The sequence below is a fragment of the Lissotriton vulgaris genome, chromosome 12 (assembly GCF_964263255.1).
Source record: "Lissotriton vulgaris chromosome 12, aLisVul1.2, whole genome shotgun sequence".
NCBI classification, from domain to species: Eukaryota; Metazoa; Chordata; class Amphibia; order Caudata; family Salamandridae; genus Lissotriton; species Lissotriton vulgaris.
The window spans coordinates 2,223,493-2,238,847 of record NC_141700.1 but is presented as its reverse complement, the minus strand read 5'-3'; the positions used below and the strand labels follow the sequence as shown (position 1 = coordinate 2,238,847).

General features: G+C 50.6%; 1 protein-coding gene across 1 annotated transcript in view; it reads left to right on the top strand.

The window, feature by feature from the left end:
* PCSK4 (proprotein convertase subtilisin/kexin type 4) overlaps window positions 1-15,355 on the top strand; it is a 999,360-nt gene that overhangs the window by 98,870 nt on the left and 885,135 nt on the right. Inside the window, exon 4 of the mRNA XM_086946304.1 lies at window positions 410-538. Coding sequence (XP_086802430.1) covers window positions 410-538 — 129 coding nt within the window. The remainder of the gene's footprint in view (window positions 1-409; window positions 539-15,355) is intronic.

The following is a 15,355-nucleotide window of genomic DNA, read 5'->3' as shown; positions in this document are numbered from 1 at the left end:
ACGCGGCAGGGTCTTGAGCTCAAATGTCCATGGACTCGATAATTCTCGCTTCGGTGCCTGACCTAATCATGGGTTCACACTCTGCAACTCTGGGCATTAAGCTTGCTTAATCTCCACAACGGCCCCCCGCGGCGGGATGCCTGGCTTTCACCTTGGGGATACCCTGTAGGGGCTATCTCACAGGGAAAAGCCAGGACGGGTTCCCAAGGCAAGCGCGGAGATACCCCTTCGGGGGTCGATTCAGGCGCTATATAAGAAACATAATAATAATAATAATAATAATGGTGCAGGGAGCTTATGTTGAATGTTGGTGGTGATGTTGTTTGGGGTTGTTATTCTTCAGTGTGAGGGGGGTGAAAGACTTGGTTGCTCCTTTTTGCTAAGGTGCCCCATTGTGGTTTTATTGCAGAATAATGATGTGATCCCCGACCTGAATGTTCTCACCGCTTGGAGTCTTGGTTATACCGGCAGAGGAGTTGTAGTAACCATTCTGGATGACGGCCTTGAGAAGGACCATCCTGATCTCATGGAAAATTACGTAAGATTACTGGTGTCAATGAGTGCACAACTGTAATACACCCAAAAACACCAGAGAAACTCTGGCACTCCCTGTCCAGTGCACTAGTAGGAACAATGCTGACCTTGTAACTAACTTGTGCTATGACTATGTCCACCATGTGTGGCTGGGTTAACCCCGCATCAACCTGGTGTAACATCTCTTTGCGACATCTGTTGGCATCCTCTCTGGCTGGGCTAACCCCAACCCATCAACCAAGTGTTACAGGTGTTTGTACCCTTTGGCTGTACTCTCCCTGCATCTCCTTAGTGTTCCAGGTGTTCTCTCTTCGGTGAATCTTCATTGAAGGCCCAAGCATTTGAGGTAGTTCCGCCCACGTACGGTAATCCCGGAACACTTCTTCATAGAATATCTTCTTAAGTATAGGTGTTCTCCTTTCTTCAGCAAAGTGCAGGAAGCTGGCTTTCCATATACTATACCAAAAGAGGTATAGTGTGCTGAGAGTCCTGTGGATCCCAAGGGGCTTAACAGAGACACTCACTGAATAAATCTGAGACCAATTCATAAAAATAATACTTGTTTACATTTTTTTTTCCGAACCACAGAACTTCGTCATAGGTAAATATGTTTCTGATGGATACATCTGCCAGTTGATTCCTCACCTTGTGAATATCCCCTGCGCCAGCAGCCATTCGGAATTATTTTGTAGCTCTCCACGCCGACGAGGACGTGGACGACGTCACAAAGGTCACGACTCCGCTCGCGACCTCGCTGACGTCACTGGATCCATAATAGAGCCTAGTTGGCGTGATGACGTCAGTTCCCCTTTTTCGGCGCTGTTGACGCCAACGGTTTTTCTAGGACTCTCCGTAGTTACTTTGTATTTCTGGCTGGATTGCTGTGTTTCTCTTGTTTCCTTCGAAGTTGTCCTCGAGGAAATCTACGTTCAAGCCCTGCAGGGACGGCGGTGGACATATGTCCATTACAGATCCGCACGAGGACTGTGTTTGGTGCTTATCTTCCAACCATGACGTCAATGGATGTCCATGCTGCAGGAAGATAAATCACAAAGCGCTAAAGGAGAGAGAAGCGAAGCTTTTCATGGCCAAAATGAGGAAAGAAAAGAAGAGAGGTAGGAGAAGGTCGAGGTCTCGTTCCGGATCGAGGTCAGGTTCGAAGTCGACGTCGGGACATTCGAAGCCGAAGAAACATAAGAAGAAGAAACATTCATTGAGACATCGTTCAGACAAGGAAGCGGCGCCGAAATCGACCTCTCCTTCTCGACATCACAGAAAGGATTATGTATCTCCTTCTTTATCGAATCCGGCTTCGCCTGATAAGATGGCTTTGCCTGAAGTCTCTTCGCCTCGATCGCCGACGCTGGCTTCTTCACCAGATTCGGTACATTCACTGGCTCCAGATCAAGAAATTCTTGTGCCGGAAGAACAGGTAACTCCAGTAGTTCCGACATCGGCGCCGGCTGGCCCGAATACGGGTACACCTTCTCCGGATTCAGTTCCAGGAGCTTATCCTCCATTTCCAGCTCCAGGACAAGACCCATCGCATTATCTCAATGTCATGTATGGTGTCTTTCACAGAGCTATGTACCCCTCTGGTGCACCTTCGGGTCCCATGGGTCCATTAGCTTTTAATTTAGGGACAAAGCATATGCCCAGGCCCCCTTTATGCCTTTCCTTCCGGCGGCGCCGTCTTGAAGTTTCCCGGCACCGAGGTCTTCAACGCCGTTTCCATCTTCTTCGGCGCCTTCTGTTCGGCCTCGTTTGGCGCAAGCGGCGCAGTTGGATCCGTGCACGACGCCGACCCCGAATCCGGCAGAGTCGGTTATGCTCCATCAACGCCAGTGCCTAGGATAAGATCCAGAAGAGAAGCCCAGAGGATCTTAGAAGAGGAAAGTTATCATGAAGAGATGGAGGAAGGTGAACTCCAGGACTCAGATGAGTGTTTTGCTGAGTTGAGAGAGGCAAATGGCCTGGATATCTCTCCAGAGTGGGAGCTTTCTCCTGCTTCTGCTACACCTTCCAAGGACGTGGCTCCATATCATATGGTGATTAAGAAGGCAGCTGATTTATTGGACATTCAACTTCCCACTACCGTGTTCAAAGCGAACATTTTAACGGAGGTTCTCCATTCACCCTCTTCAGTTGTTGAGCCTCTATCGTCATTCAATGAGGCAGCTATTGAACCTGTGTTGGAGGTTTGGCGCAAGCCTTTTTCTGCGCCTGCAGTTTCCAGGACTATTGCGAGAAGATACAGGGTGGCTCCTGGGGATCCAGAGTTTTTATCAACTCATCCTTCTCCAGAGAGCTTAGTAGTTCAAGCTGCATGTTCTAAAAGATCTTCGGGTGCATTCCCTCAAGTACCTGCGGACAGAGAATCAAAGAAACTTGATCAATCTGCCAAGAAAGTTTTCTCCTCTGCAAGCATGGCATTAAAATCAACTAATGCTACCTGTCTTATGGGTAGATATATCCATGCTTTAATGGATTCAGCTAAACAGTTGACACCTAAGCTGTCCGAGGAGGATAGAACATTTTTTGAGGAAGTGTTGCACCCAGGCTGCTGCACGCCAAGTTATTCAAAGTGGGTTAGATACCACTGACTCGGTCGCAAGAATTATGGGTTCTTCTGTGGCTACTAGGAGGAGTGCATGGCTGAAGTCCACGATTTTTCAGCAGATGTTCAGGCCACTCTGTTAGACCTACCCTTTGATGGTTCAGGACTCTTCGGGAAGAAGGCTGACGCTGCCTTGGAAAGATTTAAAGACAGTAAGGCAACAGCTAAATCTCTTGGCTTACAAGCTCAACCTAGAGGCTCAGCTTTTAGAAGATACAAAGGGTTTGGGAGGTCGTCCATTCGATCATTTGGCCAACCTCGTCAGCAGCAGCAGCAACAACAACAGAATACTCTATAAAAGTCCTATAGAGGAAAAAACAGGGGTCGTCCCCGAGGCCGTCAACCCTCCTCCTCCTCTTCCTCTACCTCCCCTCCTATTAATGCAGCAAAGTAGCCATAGATTCCCCATTCCGGATCATTTTAGTCCTGTGGGGATTCGGCTTACTCATTTTCTGCAAGACTGGGAATCGGTCACTACAGACCTATGGGTTCTCAATCTTGTAGAGAATGGGTATGCCCTTCCCTTTCGGGAATTCTCTCCGAATTACCCTCCTTGCCAAGGTTCTTGTTCGGAAGAACATCTCCTTCTCCTGCAGGAGGAAGTCTAACTTTGTTGAAAAAAGGTGCGATAGAGGTGGTTCCGCAGCAGGAAAGGGGTCAGGGATGCTACTCCCGGTATTTCCTGATACCCAAAAAGGATTGCAGGTTATGTCCAATCTTGGATCTCAGGATCTTGAACATTTTTCTGAAGCAAGAGAAGTTCAAGATGCTCACCCTTGCGCAGGTTCTTCAGGCGCTGCAACAAGAGGACTGGATGGTGCCAATCTACTTGCAGGACGCGTATTTTTATATTCCGATCCTGAAGTCGCACAGGAAGTATCTCCATTTCATGGTGGACTCGCAACACTATCAGTTTGCGGTTCTCCCGTTTGGACTTACTACTACACCTCGAGTCTTCACCAAGGTGATGGCAGTGGTGGCAGCCCATCTCAGAAGATCGGGGATTCCAGTTTTCCCCTATCTGGACGACTGGCTTCTCAAAGCAGAGTCTCCAGAGAAGGTGCTTCATCATTTGCAGGTGACAACCCAGCTGGTGTACAAATTGGGTTTTTCAATAAATGTACCCAAGTCTCACCTGGTGCCCTCTCAGCGCAACCTGTTCATAGGGGCGGTACTGGACACTACTGTGTGTCGAGCATTCCCTTCTCCTCAAAGGATTCTCGACATTCAGTAAATGATTCCCTTGTTTTACAATGGAGCGGTCGTTCCGGTCCTGAAGGTCCTACACCTGCTCGGTCTGTTTGCTTCCTGCATTCTGTTGGTCAACCATGCACGAATACACATAAGGGCACTACAGTGGTGCCTCCGCAGGCAGTGGTATCAACACAACGGAGATCTCAGGGAGAAAATCAGGATCTCCAGAGTAGCTGCAGCGGGTCTGTCTTGGTGGCACGTGGAGTGCAATCTGTCTCAAGGAATGCCCTTCCAACTGCCTCCATCGGTTGCCACAGTGATAACGAATGCATCCACATTAGGGTGGGGTGTTCATCTGGGTGATCTGGAGATCAAAGGTCTTTGGTCTACAGAGGAAAGGTTGCTTCACATCAACCTTCTAGAGTTGCGGGCAATACGTCTAGCGCTCAAGGCCTTCCCCCTTTCCCTTCGCGGGCAGTCGGTTCAAGTCCTGACGGACAACACTCCCGCGATGTGGTATGTCGACAAGCCGGGAGGAGTGGGGTCGCATTGTCTCTGCAGAGAGGCTCTGCGTCTCTGGTCCTGGGTTCAGGACCATCAGATTTGTCTGATGGCAAATCATTTGGCCGGAGTTCTGAATGTACGTGCGGACAGTCTGTCGGCAGTTCTCAGCGGACCACGAGTGGAGGCTTCATCCGGAGGGGGTTCATCACGTCTTCCGGACGTGGGGAACTTCTCAGGTGGACCTGTTTGCCACTCACGAGAATGCTCACTGCCCATCATTCTGCAGCCTCCAGTTTCCGATGCAGGAGGTGTTGGGGGACGCGTTTCAGTTGAGTTGGGACGCACGACTCATTTACGCGTTTCCTCCCATACCCTTGATTCCTTGGGTTCTGAGGAAGATTCGCAAAGACCGGGCCCAAGTCATTTTTATCGCCCCGGATTGGCCAAGAAGGGTGTGGTACACAGATCTTCTCCACCTCTCCTCGTGCCCTCCGCTCCGTCTCTCTCTCAGGGCAGACCTCCTCTCGCAGTCGCTGGGGCAGGTTCTACACCCCCACCTCCAGAGCTTACACCTTCATGCCTGGAGATTGAACGGGGCAACCTGAATTCTTTCTCTCTCCCACCTGACGTGGTGGACGTTATTTTGTCCGCCAGACGTCTCTCCACCAAATCTATCTATTCCTATAGGTGGTCTAAATTTGTCCATTGGTGTGGGGAGAAGTCTATTGACCCTCTAAAGGCTCGTTTATCCAGCATTCTTCAGTTTGCACTATCTCTGGCCCAACAGTGTTTTGCTGTGGCTACTGTAAAAGGTTATCTATCGGCCTTTTCGGCATTCCTTTGTTTGCCGGACCAGCCATCTTTGTTTAAGTCACCTGTTGTATTATGTTTCATTAAGGGTCTTACCAATAAATTTCCTCCTACCCCATTTATTGTGCCTCAATGGGACTTAAATCTTGTCTTAACCTACTTTATGGGTTCACCTTTTGAACCTTTGCACAAGTGTCCCATGAGACTTCTGTCTTTCAAGACTGTTTTTCTTGTTGCAATTACCTCGGCAAGGAGGGGAAGTGAGCTTCAAGCTCTAAGTTCAAAACCCCCATTCTTTACCATTCATGCTGAAAGAATGGTACTCAGGACCAGGGCTGCTTTTCTGCCTAAGGTGGTAACTCCCTTCCATCTGGGGCTGTCCATTACCCTTCCTACCTTCTATCCTCCCCCTCACCCTTCCAAGGAGGAGGAGCGGCTTCACCGTCTGGACCCCAAGAGGGCGGTGAGCTTTTATCTTGATAGGACTAAAGACTATTGTGTGGATGAACAACTCTTTGTGGGATTTGCTGGCTGCTGGAAAGGAAGAGCGGTGCACAAGCGCACACTTTCCAGATGGATTATCTTGTGCATCAAGATCTGCAACACCCTGGCTGATAAGGAACCTCCAGAGGGTATAAGAGCTCACTCTACTACAGCAAAGGCTTCTACATCTGCTTTGTCTAGAGGTGTCCCTGTAGAGGACATTTGTAGAGTGGCAACTTGGGCCTCCCGCCACACTTTCGCGAAGCATTACTGCTTAGATTCCAAAGTGAGGAGGGATGGTCATTTTACACGTTTTATCCTCCAAGATTTTCTGGAATACAAGAGCGGACACCCTCCTCCGGGAGTGGGGACTGCTGTGGGACTCTTTCCACAAGGTGAGGAATCAACTGGCAGATGTATCCATCAGAAGAACAAGTTACTTACCTTCGGTAGCACTTTTTCCGGTGGATATAGCATCTGCCTATGGATTCCTCACTGGCCCACCCGCCTCCTCTCTTCTCTTCTCTCTTCCGTCCACTCTTCTATACCTGCAAGTGTTTATGTTTGTATTTTTCAATGGAAATGTTTGATTGTTTTTACCTTTTGAATTGTCTTCACACTATGTGTTTTGGTCTGAATACTGTGTACTGTGTATACTATACCTATTTATGTCGGTCAGCCCATGCGCCTCGGGGGCACGGAAAAAAGGGCGGAACTGACGTCATAACGCCGACAAGGCTCTATTATGGATCCAGTGATGTCAGCGAGGTCACGAGCGGAGTCGTGCCGTTTGTGACTTCGTCCACGTCTTTGTCGGCGTGAAGAGCTACAAAAAAGTTCCGAATGGCTGCTGGCGCTGGGGAAATTCACAAGGGGAGGAATCAACAGGCAGATACTGTATCCACCAGAAAAAGCGCTACCGAAGGTAAGTAACTTGTTCTTTTCAATAGAAATGGGCACTTAACCTATGGGAGGAAGAAAACATTCAGCATACATAGGGATAACATTGACTTACAACACAAGTCTTCGGACGTTCAGTATTGGGCAAGGTTCAGTTCAACAGCAACAGTGCATTACCAGCAACACGGGTGGCTGGTTACAGGATGCAAGTCCAAGGTCGGGTGCCCAATGGAACTCAGTGGGGATTGGGTCATCGGACAGAGGCTGCTTACTGGTAAGTAGCAGCAGATTGTTGGGGAGGATCATTCTCCAGGGGTTGATGCAAACACTGGACAGGGCCCAAAGCATCACCAACACTACACCGCCAACGGCACAGGCGCTGCCAGTGTACCAGCACAACGTCATGTGTTTTATGTAAAGCAATGGAGACAGCCAAAATCGGAAACAGGCTTCAGGCTCAGGCCAATTGAAGGGAACCAACAGCTGCAGTCGTAAGTTGCGATGCTGGGGGACATATAAACACCTTTGGTCTTCTTCAACAAGGCCTAGGGCGGACGGGTGCAGGCGTTTCTTTTGGCGTTGGAAACGGCTTTCCGGAACAAGTCGCGGTTGGGGAGTCCGTGCAGAGGCTGCAGGTAGTGTCGAGGAGTCTGGGAGAGGTCAGCTCACAGTGGACTTTGGCTCTGGAGCACTGGGGAACCTCGTTGAAACCAGTCGGCCACTTGGACTCGGGCCGAACGCATCAGGTGCAGAGTTTGAACCGGGGGCAGGCTTTGCGGTTCTTCAGGTCACAGAGTCTTTTAGTTGAAGATGGTTTCTATCTCGAGATATCTTGGCCTTTGTCAAAGGCAGACAGTACTCCCAAGGCTTTGGAGGTCACGGGGCTCCGGGACGAGTTGCCTTTTGGTGCAGGATTGTCAAGGGCTGCAGACAGGCCGGTAGGGCTTGGGCCAAGTAAGTAGTTCTCTGCAGTCGTCTCTGCTGGTGCAACTCTGTAGTGTCCGACACTTCATAGGTCATCAGGAACTGAAGTTCAGGGCCTGGGGATGCCACCTAAATACTTGATTTTGGGGTGTTACAAGGGAGGGACAGGTAATGACCAATAGGCCACTTACCTGGGTGTCTACACCCTCTATTATGCCCACCTCACGTGGGAGGAGGACATAGACCTAGGCCTGATTGATTAAGTCCCACCATCTTCAAGATGGTGGACCCTAAAAAGTGTACTTCACCTTGCCTCCCCAGACCTGAGGGGGGAAGTTGGCAGAGGGTGCACACCTCTTATTCTTTCTGAGTTTTTCTGCCTGCCCTCCCGTTAAAAAGGGGTTTAGGACAGGAAGCGGGCCTGCTCTCTCCTACAGGAGAGGCTGGGGTCACGTCACAAAGGCGGCAAGGCATTTGAAACTTCCTGCCACGGATGGCTCTTCCTGATCATGGTGGGTGGACGTGAACACCTCCAACCAGGAAAGGCATTATTCTTTACTTCTGAGCGCACAGGCATGCAGCCAATGAGGTCAGAATACTGGTGGTAGCAGGCTGGCTTAGGCCAGTCAGTGACTACACTGAGGAATTGTATGTCTCAGGGTACCCCTCTCAGGGGTCTCTGTGTGCCATTTTTACACTGGAATCAGTGCAGGTTTTATTATGCAGAGATGTTTGGTACCAAACATCCCATACTTGAGTGAAGCCATGATGGAGCTAGGGAACTCGTAATAACATGTGTCAAGCCCATGTTCTTAATATGACTTCCCTGGTCACTTGTAATATCCAGGAATCGACAAGGATATTGCTAGGGCATAACTGAAAGAAACAGTTCGTTATAGATTTCTTACCTTAGAATTACCCCCAGGCGACAGACTGGATCCGGGACGTTTTTTCGTCAGCACAACCTCTGCACGTCAGAAGGTGGCGTTGGTCGGCTCTGCATCCGTTGTTCGCGGCGTGTCACCGGGATGACGGCATAGCTACTTAGACGCCGCCCTCGCGCACCGACGTCAGTTCTTTCTTTTTCCGTGCCAGCCAGCGCAGATCTGGAGAGTTTTTGACTGAACTTTTGGAGCAACTGTTGTCAACGTCTTTATGAGTCCTAAGACTCCTGGTGCACGTCGGGATGCCTGGCTTCAAGGCTTGCGGATCCTGTTCTCGAATGATGTCGGTTACGGATCCGCACCGAGTGTGCTTCTTTTGCCTGGAGCGCGACCAGAACCCCAAGTCGTACTCCGACTGCCGGTCCATGGCTCCGAAGGCTTTTCGGGGGGGAAACAACCTTTGCAACGCAACTTTTACAACGCACTACCATTACAACGAAACTTTTACAACGCAACATCCATTACATTGCATGCCATTACAGCACAACCATTACAACGCATGACACTACAACGGATACCACTACAACGCATGTCATTACAACGCAGTCATTACAACGCATACCATTACAACGCATACCATCACAACGCATAGTACCCTTACACTATCCAACACTTACCCTACTGTTGCACCCCCTGGAGTTAGAATAGCAATGTTTACCCCTACACTATCCAACACTTACCCTACTGTTGCACCACCTGGAGTTAGAATAGTAATTTTTACCCCAACACTATCCAACACGTACCCTACTGTTGCACCCCCTGGAGTTAGAATAGTAATTTTTACCCCTACACTATCCAACACTTACCATACATGCAATGTAATGGTATGCGTTGTAATGGTATGCGTTGTAAAGGTAGTATGCGTTGTAATGGAATGCGTTGTAAAGGTAGTTTTTAAAAATTCGTTGTAATGGTATGCGTTGTAATGGAATGCGCTGTAATCGATGTTGTGTTGTTAAAAATGCGTTGTAAAGGTACGCGTTGTAAAAGTATGCGTTGTAACGTCATACATCCCTTTTCGGGAGCGGTCCTGAAAGCTTCGTGAGCGCCGGCAGTCGGCTCCGCACCGTTCGAGGTCACGAGGGAGGTCGAGGAACCGGTCGCGGAGCCATCACCACTCTTCTAAGTCTTTTCACTCGGGGTCAGGTAAGTCGAAGCACAAGAAGAAGTCAAAGAAGCATTGACGCTTTTCGACTTCTCCCCGTTGGTCGACTGACACGACGAGGGATGTGGGCGGTGCCCTCCCACGTGCGGAGCCTGAAGAGTCGACTCCGAGTTTACCTCCCTTTCTGGGACCCTGAGCGACTCCTGCCCAGATTCGTAAGTTTTACGAGGCGATGCACACCTACTTTGGGCAGCCGGAACCCGCCAGCACGCCCTCAAGCCCCGCAGACTCAGCTGGGGTACTTAGGCCTTCTCTGCCGGCGACTCCGGCCTTGGCACCGCAGGCCCTCCTTGGATCCAGGTGTGGTTCCAGATTGGGGCTGGTTGACCTTATTACACCTCCACCGGCGCCGCTACCTCTGGCACCGCTATCGCATTCAACGCCGGCGTCGACCCCAGCCTCCATCCTAATGTGAACCCGGCGCCAAGAGGGGTTTTTGTGCCCTTGTTCACTCCTGGGGTCCCTTTTAGTCAAGATTGGCACCCAGAGGTTGAGGAGGAGGACTGGGAGGGGTCAGGTGACACTCTGACTGACCAGTTGGACAGTGAACAGGACTGGAGAGAAGAACTATGGGATGCCAGTGCTCTGGATACCTCCCCTGATCTTGGCATGTTGTCTCCTCTTACCGTGGCTACGGAGGAGGGAGCATCATACGCAGTGGTGTTGTGTAGGGTGGCGACGCTCTCAACCTCGAGCTCCCTACAGTGTGGGTCAGGACTAACCTCCTGACGGAAGTGCTCAACCGCAAGCAAGCTCTTCGGAGCCCCTGCTGCCGTTTAAGTAAGCCCTCACCGACATCCTTTTGGGCACCTGGTCCAAGCCCAATCCGTGGATAGTATGATTGCCCAACGCCACCGCCCAGCTCCAGGCAATCCAACTTTCCTCTCCCAACACCCCACCCCTGAGAGCTTGGTGGTCCAACCCTCTACTTCCAAAAGCGCATTCGCTACCGCCCCACCGGAAAGGGAATCCATGAAGCTGGATTATCTTGGGAAGAAGATTTTCTCTTCTGCCAGCTTGGGACTTGGGTTGGTAAACACCACATGTCTATTGCGCTGTTAGTCCCACTCTGTGTGGGACTCGGTTGTGCAGGTGTTACCTCAGTGTCCGGAGGAGGCCTCGACAGTGCTCTTCCAGGCTGTCACCGCCGGGAGGGATGTGGCCAAGTTTGCCATCTGTTGTGAACTGGATACTGCAGACTCTCTGGATAGAACGATTTCTCCATTGGTAGGTCTTCGCTACGCCTGGATGAGGTCGACTGGCTTTTCGGAGGATGTGCAGACCACCTTGATGGACATGCCCTTTTGATGGCCGTCACCTTTTTGGCGACAAAGCAGACAACGCTCTAGAGCGTTTCATGGAGTTACAGGCTACGGCCAAGTCCTTGGGCCTCTCCACCTGCCCTGCGCAGTCTGCTTTTCGCCCCTTTCGTGGCTACGGAAGGGGTGCCTCGCTACGTCCCGTCCAGAGCCACAGTCCGCAGCAAGTTGCCCAGCCTTCGCACAGCCGGGAACGTGGGAACAACCGTCGTGGGTCTGGGGGCCAGCAGGTGGGCCAGTCCCACCCCTGCAGCAGCCTCCTCCCTAGTCCGACATTTAGGCCCATCAAACGCCAGTGGACAGCAGGATTCACTTTCACCTCCCCACGCAAAGCATTCTCTAACATGGTGATGCTCTTAAACCAACCTGCTTAAAGGAATGCCTTTTCACCAACAGGTTCCCTTTCAAACCATTGTGACAGATGCATCATTACTGGGGTGTAGAGCCCACATGGATCATCTCCGAATTCAAGGCACCTGGTCTCTGAGGGAGAGGACATATCAATCTCCGTGAACGCTCTGGGCAGTTCACCTAGCGCTAAAAGCATTTTGCCCGTCATTTATGACCAGTCCCGCTTGTTCAGACGGACAGTCCTAATACCATGTACTTCCTCAACAAGCAGGGGGGGAGGCGGTCCAGATCTTTATTCCACAAAGCCAAAGCAATTTGGAAATGGCTCATAGCCAGGAACCTGCAGACCATGACACCTCACCTCCCAGGTGTACAAAATGTGCATTCAGACACCCTCAGCAGGGTTCAGCAAGAAGGCCACAAATGGGTCCTTTACAACTACTTTGTGCAAGACATCTTCAGGCTGTGGGGCGTTCCCCACATCGACTTGTTTGCCACCTCAGAAAACAAAAAAATACCACGACTTTGCCAGATACTTCCAACCAGGAACTCTGGGCAATGCCCTATGGATTGACTGGTCCTGCATATTTCCCTATGCCTTTCCCTCAATCCCACTAACACCATCAGTTTTTATCAAGTTGCCCTACTCAAGAGTCCAACACATCTTTATAACCCCTGATTGTCCATTTTAATGGTAGTTCATAGACCTTCGTCACAGGTCACAGAGTACACATACAGATTAGACCTGCTAACGAAGTTCGGAGGCAAGATGGTTCACCCCAATCTCTCCTCCTTGAATTTGGCAGCATGGCTCTGGACACCTGAACCTGCCACAAGACTGCATGAACCTCCTCAAAGAGGCAAATCAGCCTTCAAACCGTTGAGCATATACATTCAAGTGAAAGATATTTTGCATTTGTTGTTTCTCCAGGAACGTAGCCCTAAATCTTGCCAGGAAGACGTCACTCCTCCCTATCTTCATTTGGCACATTCTGGCTTACAATTCTCTTCCATAAAGTTTCACTTGGTAGCTTAAAGAAAATGTCCTTTGTAGGAGAGTAGGGTCTGCAATCCTATGATCACCCAGATTTTTTGCTTTTGTTTCACTGGTTTACGACTTTCTCTGGCTGTGGGCCTGCCAATCAGACCCACAGCCTGGCTGTTCTCTCTCTAAATGACAATGTGTACCCTAGGTGCATTTACCAATTGGTACTGGGCCACCTTATCAGACCCTGTAACTCAGGGCATAGGTGTACCCAGGGCCTACCAGGGGCTGAAGCATGTATTATGCCACCCCTGGCTGGCCTCCTAAATTTGACACAACTGGCTGCATGACAGCTGGGGCGAAGTCGTGTAATCACCCTTTGCTGTAGATATAGTATACCTATATCTAACCCTAAAAATGGACACACAGATTCCTATCAGTCACTCCTATGGCAGGCCTTGACAATCCTGAAGGCAGAGTGCTTGGAATCGTGTGAGATGGTGCTCTGGCATGAGCTGAGCCTGTCTGCAGCTTGCGGAACCAAGTCCTAATAGCTGTTCCATGATAACGCATACCATATACTCTTAAGTGCATTATAATCCTCGCGGTTAAATGCTATCTTTGGTATTGCTTTATCAAAACATGTCGAGTAAGGTGTCATACAAATTGGAATACTAACCCCTCGCCAATTCTGGCGACGGGGTTAGCATTCCACCCTTCTAGAGGGACACGACATGTATGTAACTGTGAACCCCGGTTAAAGTTAAACGAAGCCTCAGCTCCACAAAATGGATGCTGCTACCACAGACACGAGTCTGACCCCCTGCAGCTGGGAGTCCTTCCAGCGAGGGGAGCCTGGACAAAGGGTTTCCTGTCAGGGGCGGTGCTAGCACCGTCCCAGACAGGGTTTTGTGTATCCTGGGTAGGCAGGGCTTTACAGGCAGGTGACTGCTGAGTGGCACTCCGGTGCTCACTACGCATAGGCCGGTCAGAACCAGTTCCAGGGGCACACCAGCCCCTGGCCTGGGGAAAGTCCGGCATGGGAGAGGGGTGTAACCACCCCCCTCCTAGTCCCACCCATAGGCAGGACCTAGTCACCGGGTCAGCCCCTTTTCTTAGTATAAAGACAGGAGCGGGCCCCCTGTTCAAATTAGATCATCTTTGGAATCAAGGCACGACTTTCTACGAAAGGACTTCAAGATTTCTTCTTCAAGATTCTCCCTTGTGGCTAAGGAGTAGTCACCCTGCATCCGCAGGCACCATCTTAAGAACACTGCGGTCTGCTGCAAGTCCTTCCTCAGGAATCCGACGACACAGCTCAACGAGACCCGGCTTCCCTGGCACCTCTGACCTCTACTCATCTCTACAGCACAGCTGAGAACCGTGAGTGCGACGAGACCTCGAGGGACCGGCCATCTTCAAGACTGCACGACTTCTTTACAGCAAGCCCGCCGAGTAATCTACTGGTGAGTGCTTTGGGGTCCGAGAAGCCCCGACCCTGAGCAGCTCCAGCACCGAAGATCAGCCCCCCAGCATCTCCACGATCGGCGTGGGGCCCTTCTGCTTTTTGCTGCTCACCGCGTTGTTTGGCTACTAGCCCGCTGGCTTGTGGCCTTCTTAACTACGCCCGACGACATCACTGCAGCTGGTCTGGTTGCTCCAGACTGGCCCTTGCTCCCTGCCAACAGAGGAGCACCCCGGACCCTCCTGGTCCACTCAAGACGCCATTTTAGGTCCACCGTGTGGGCTTGAATTAGCCAAGGCTTTGTGGCCCAATCCTGGGTCCAGCGACGCCGACAGCTTCATCCATCGTGGGACAGCTCGCTCCTCCATCCTGGTCGCCGACAACGCCTCCTGGTCCGTGAGATCTGCAGAGCCCAGCGTCGCCCACTCACCTAGTCGAGGTGACTACCATCCGGTGCCCTCCTGGTGCCACCTGACTACTGGCTAGTAGTCACGAACTTGGTCCCCTCTGCTTTCAGGTTTCATCTATCTTCAAGATCCAGGCTTGGATCACTTCGAACTCTCTTCACTGGTCGCCTGCCAGCATCTTTCTTCCAGGCTCGTGGTCCGTCTACGAGGATTCCCGACGTCTTTTGAGACCTATGCAGCTGCAGCCCCTGGGCTAGGTAACTTCGGCATTTCGGTGCCCCAGCATAGCCTCACTATCCAAGGGTCAGAATCCACTTTCGTTTTCCTCCTACCAGGTCGGGTTCGCCCGAGAACACTAACTTTGCATTTACTAGCTACCATAGACTTTGTCCCGCATCACGCGTGAGAGTGCACACACTGCACCCGAGTCCCCTGGGTCTCCTAGAAGTAATCTAACGATTCTATAGTCAAGTCCTAGCGATTCCAAAGCCTATTAGTACTGTACTTACCTGCTAGTAATTTCGCATTCCACTTTCAGAGTATATGGTTTTCCGTGCCCCTCGGGCATTTGTATATACTGTGCTTACTTAAGTATTTTCGTAAGAGTTTTGTTTTGTGCTTATTACCCTGTCCTCATAAAGAGTACAGGGCTGTTGTGATTCTAATAAATACACTGTTTATTTTCATAACACTTGTGTGGTGTCCTTTCACTTGGTGTTCAAGGGGTATATGTGTGGTATAACAGCTGGCTTA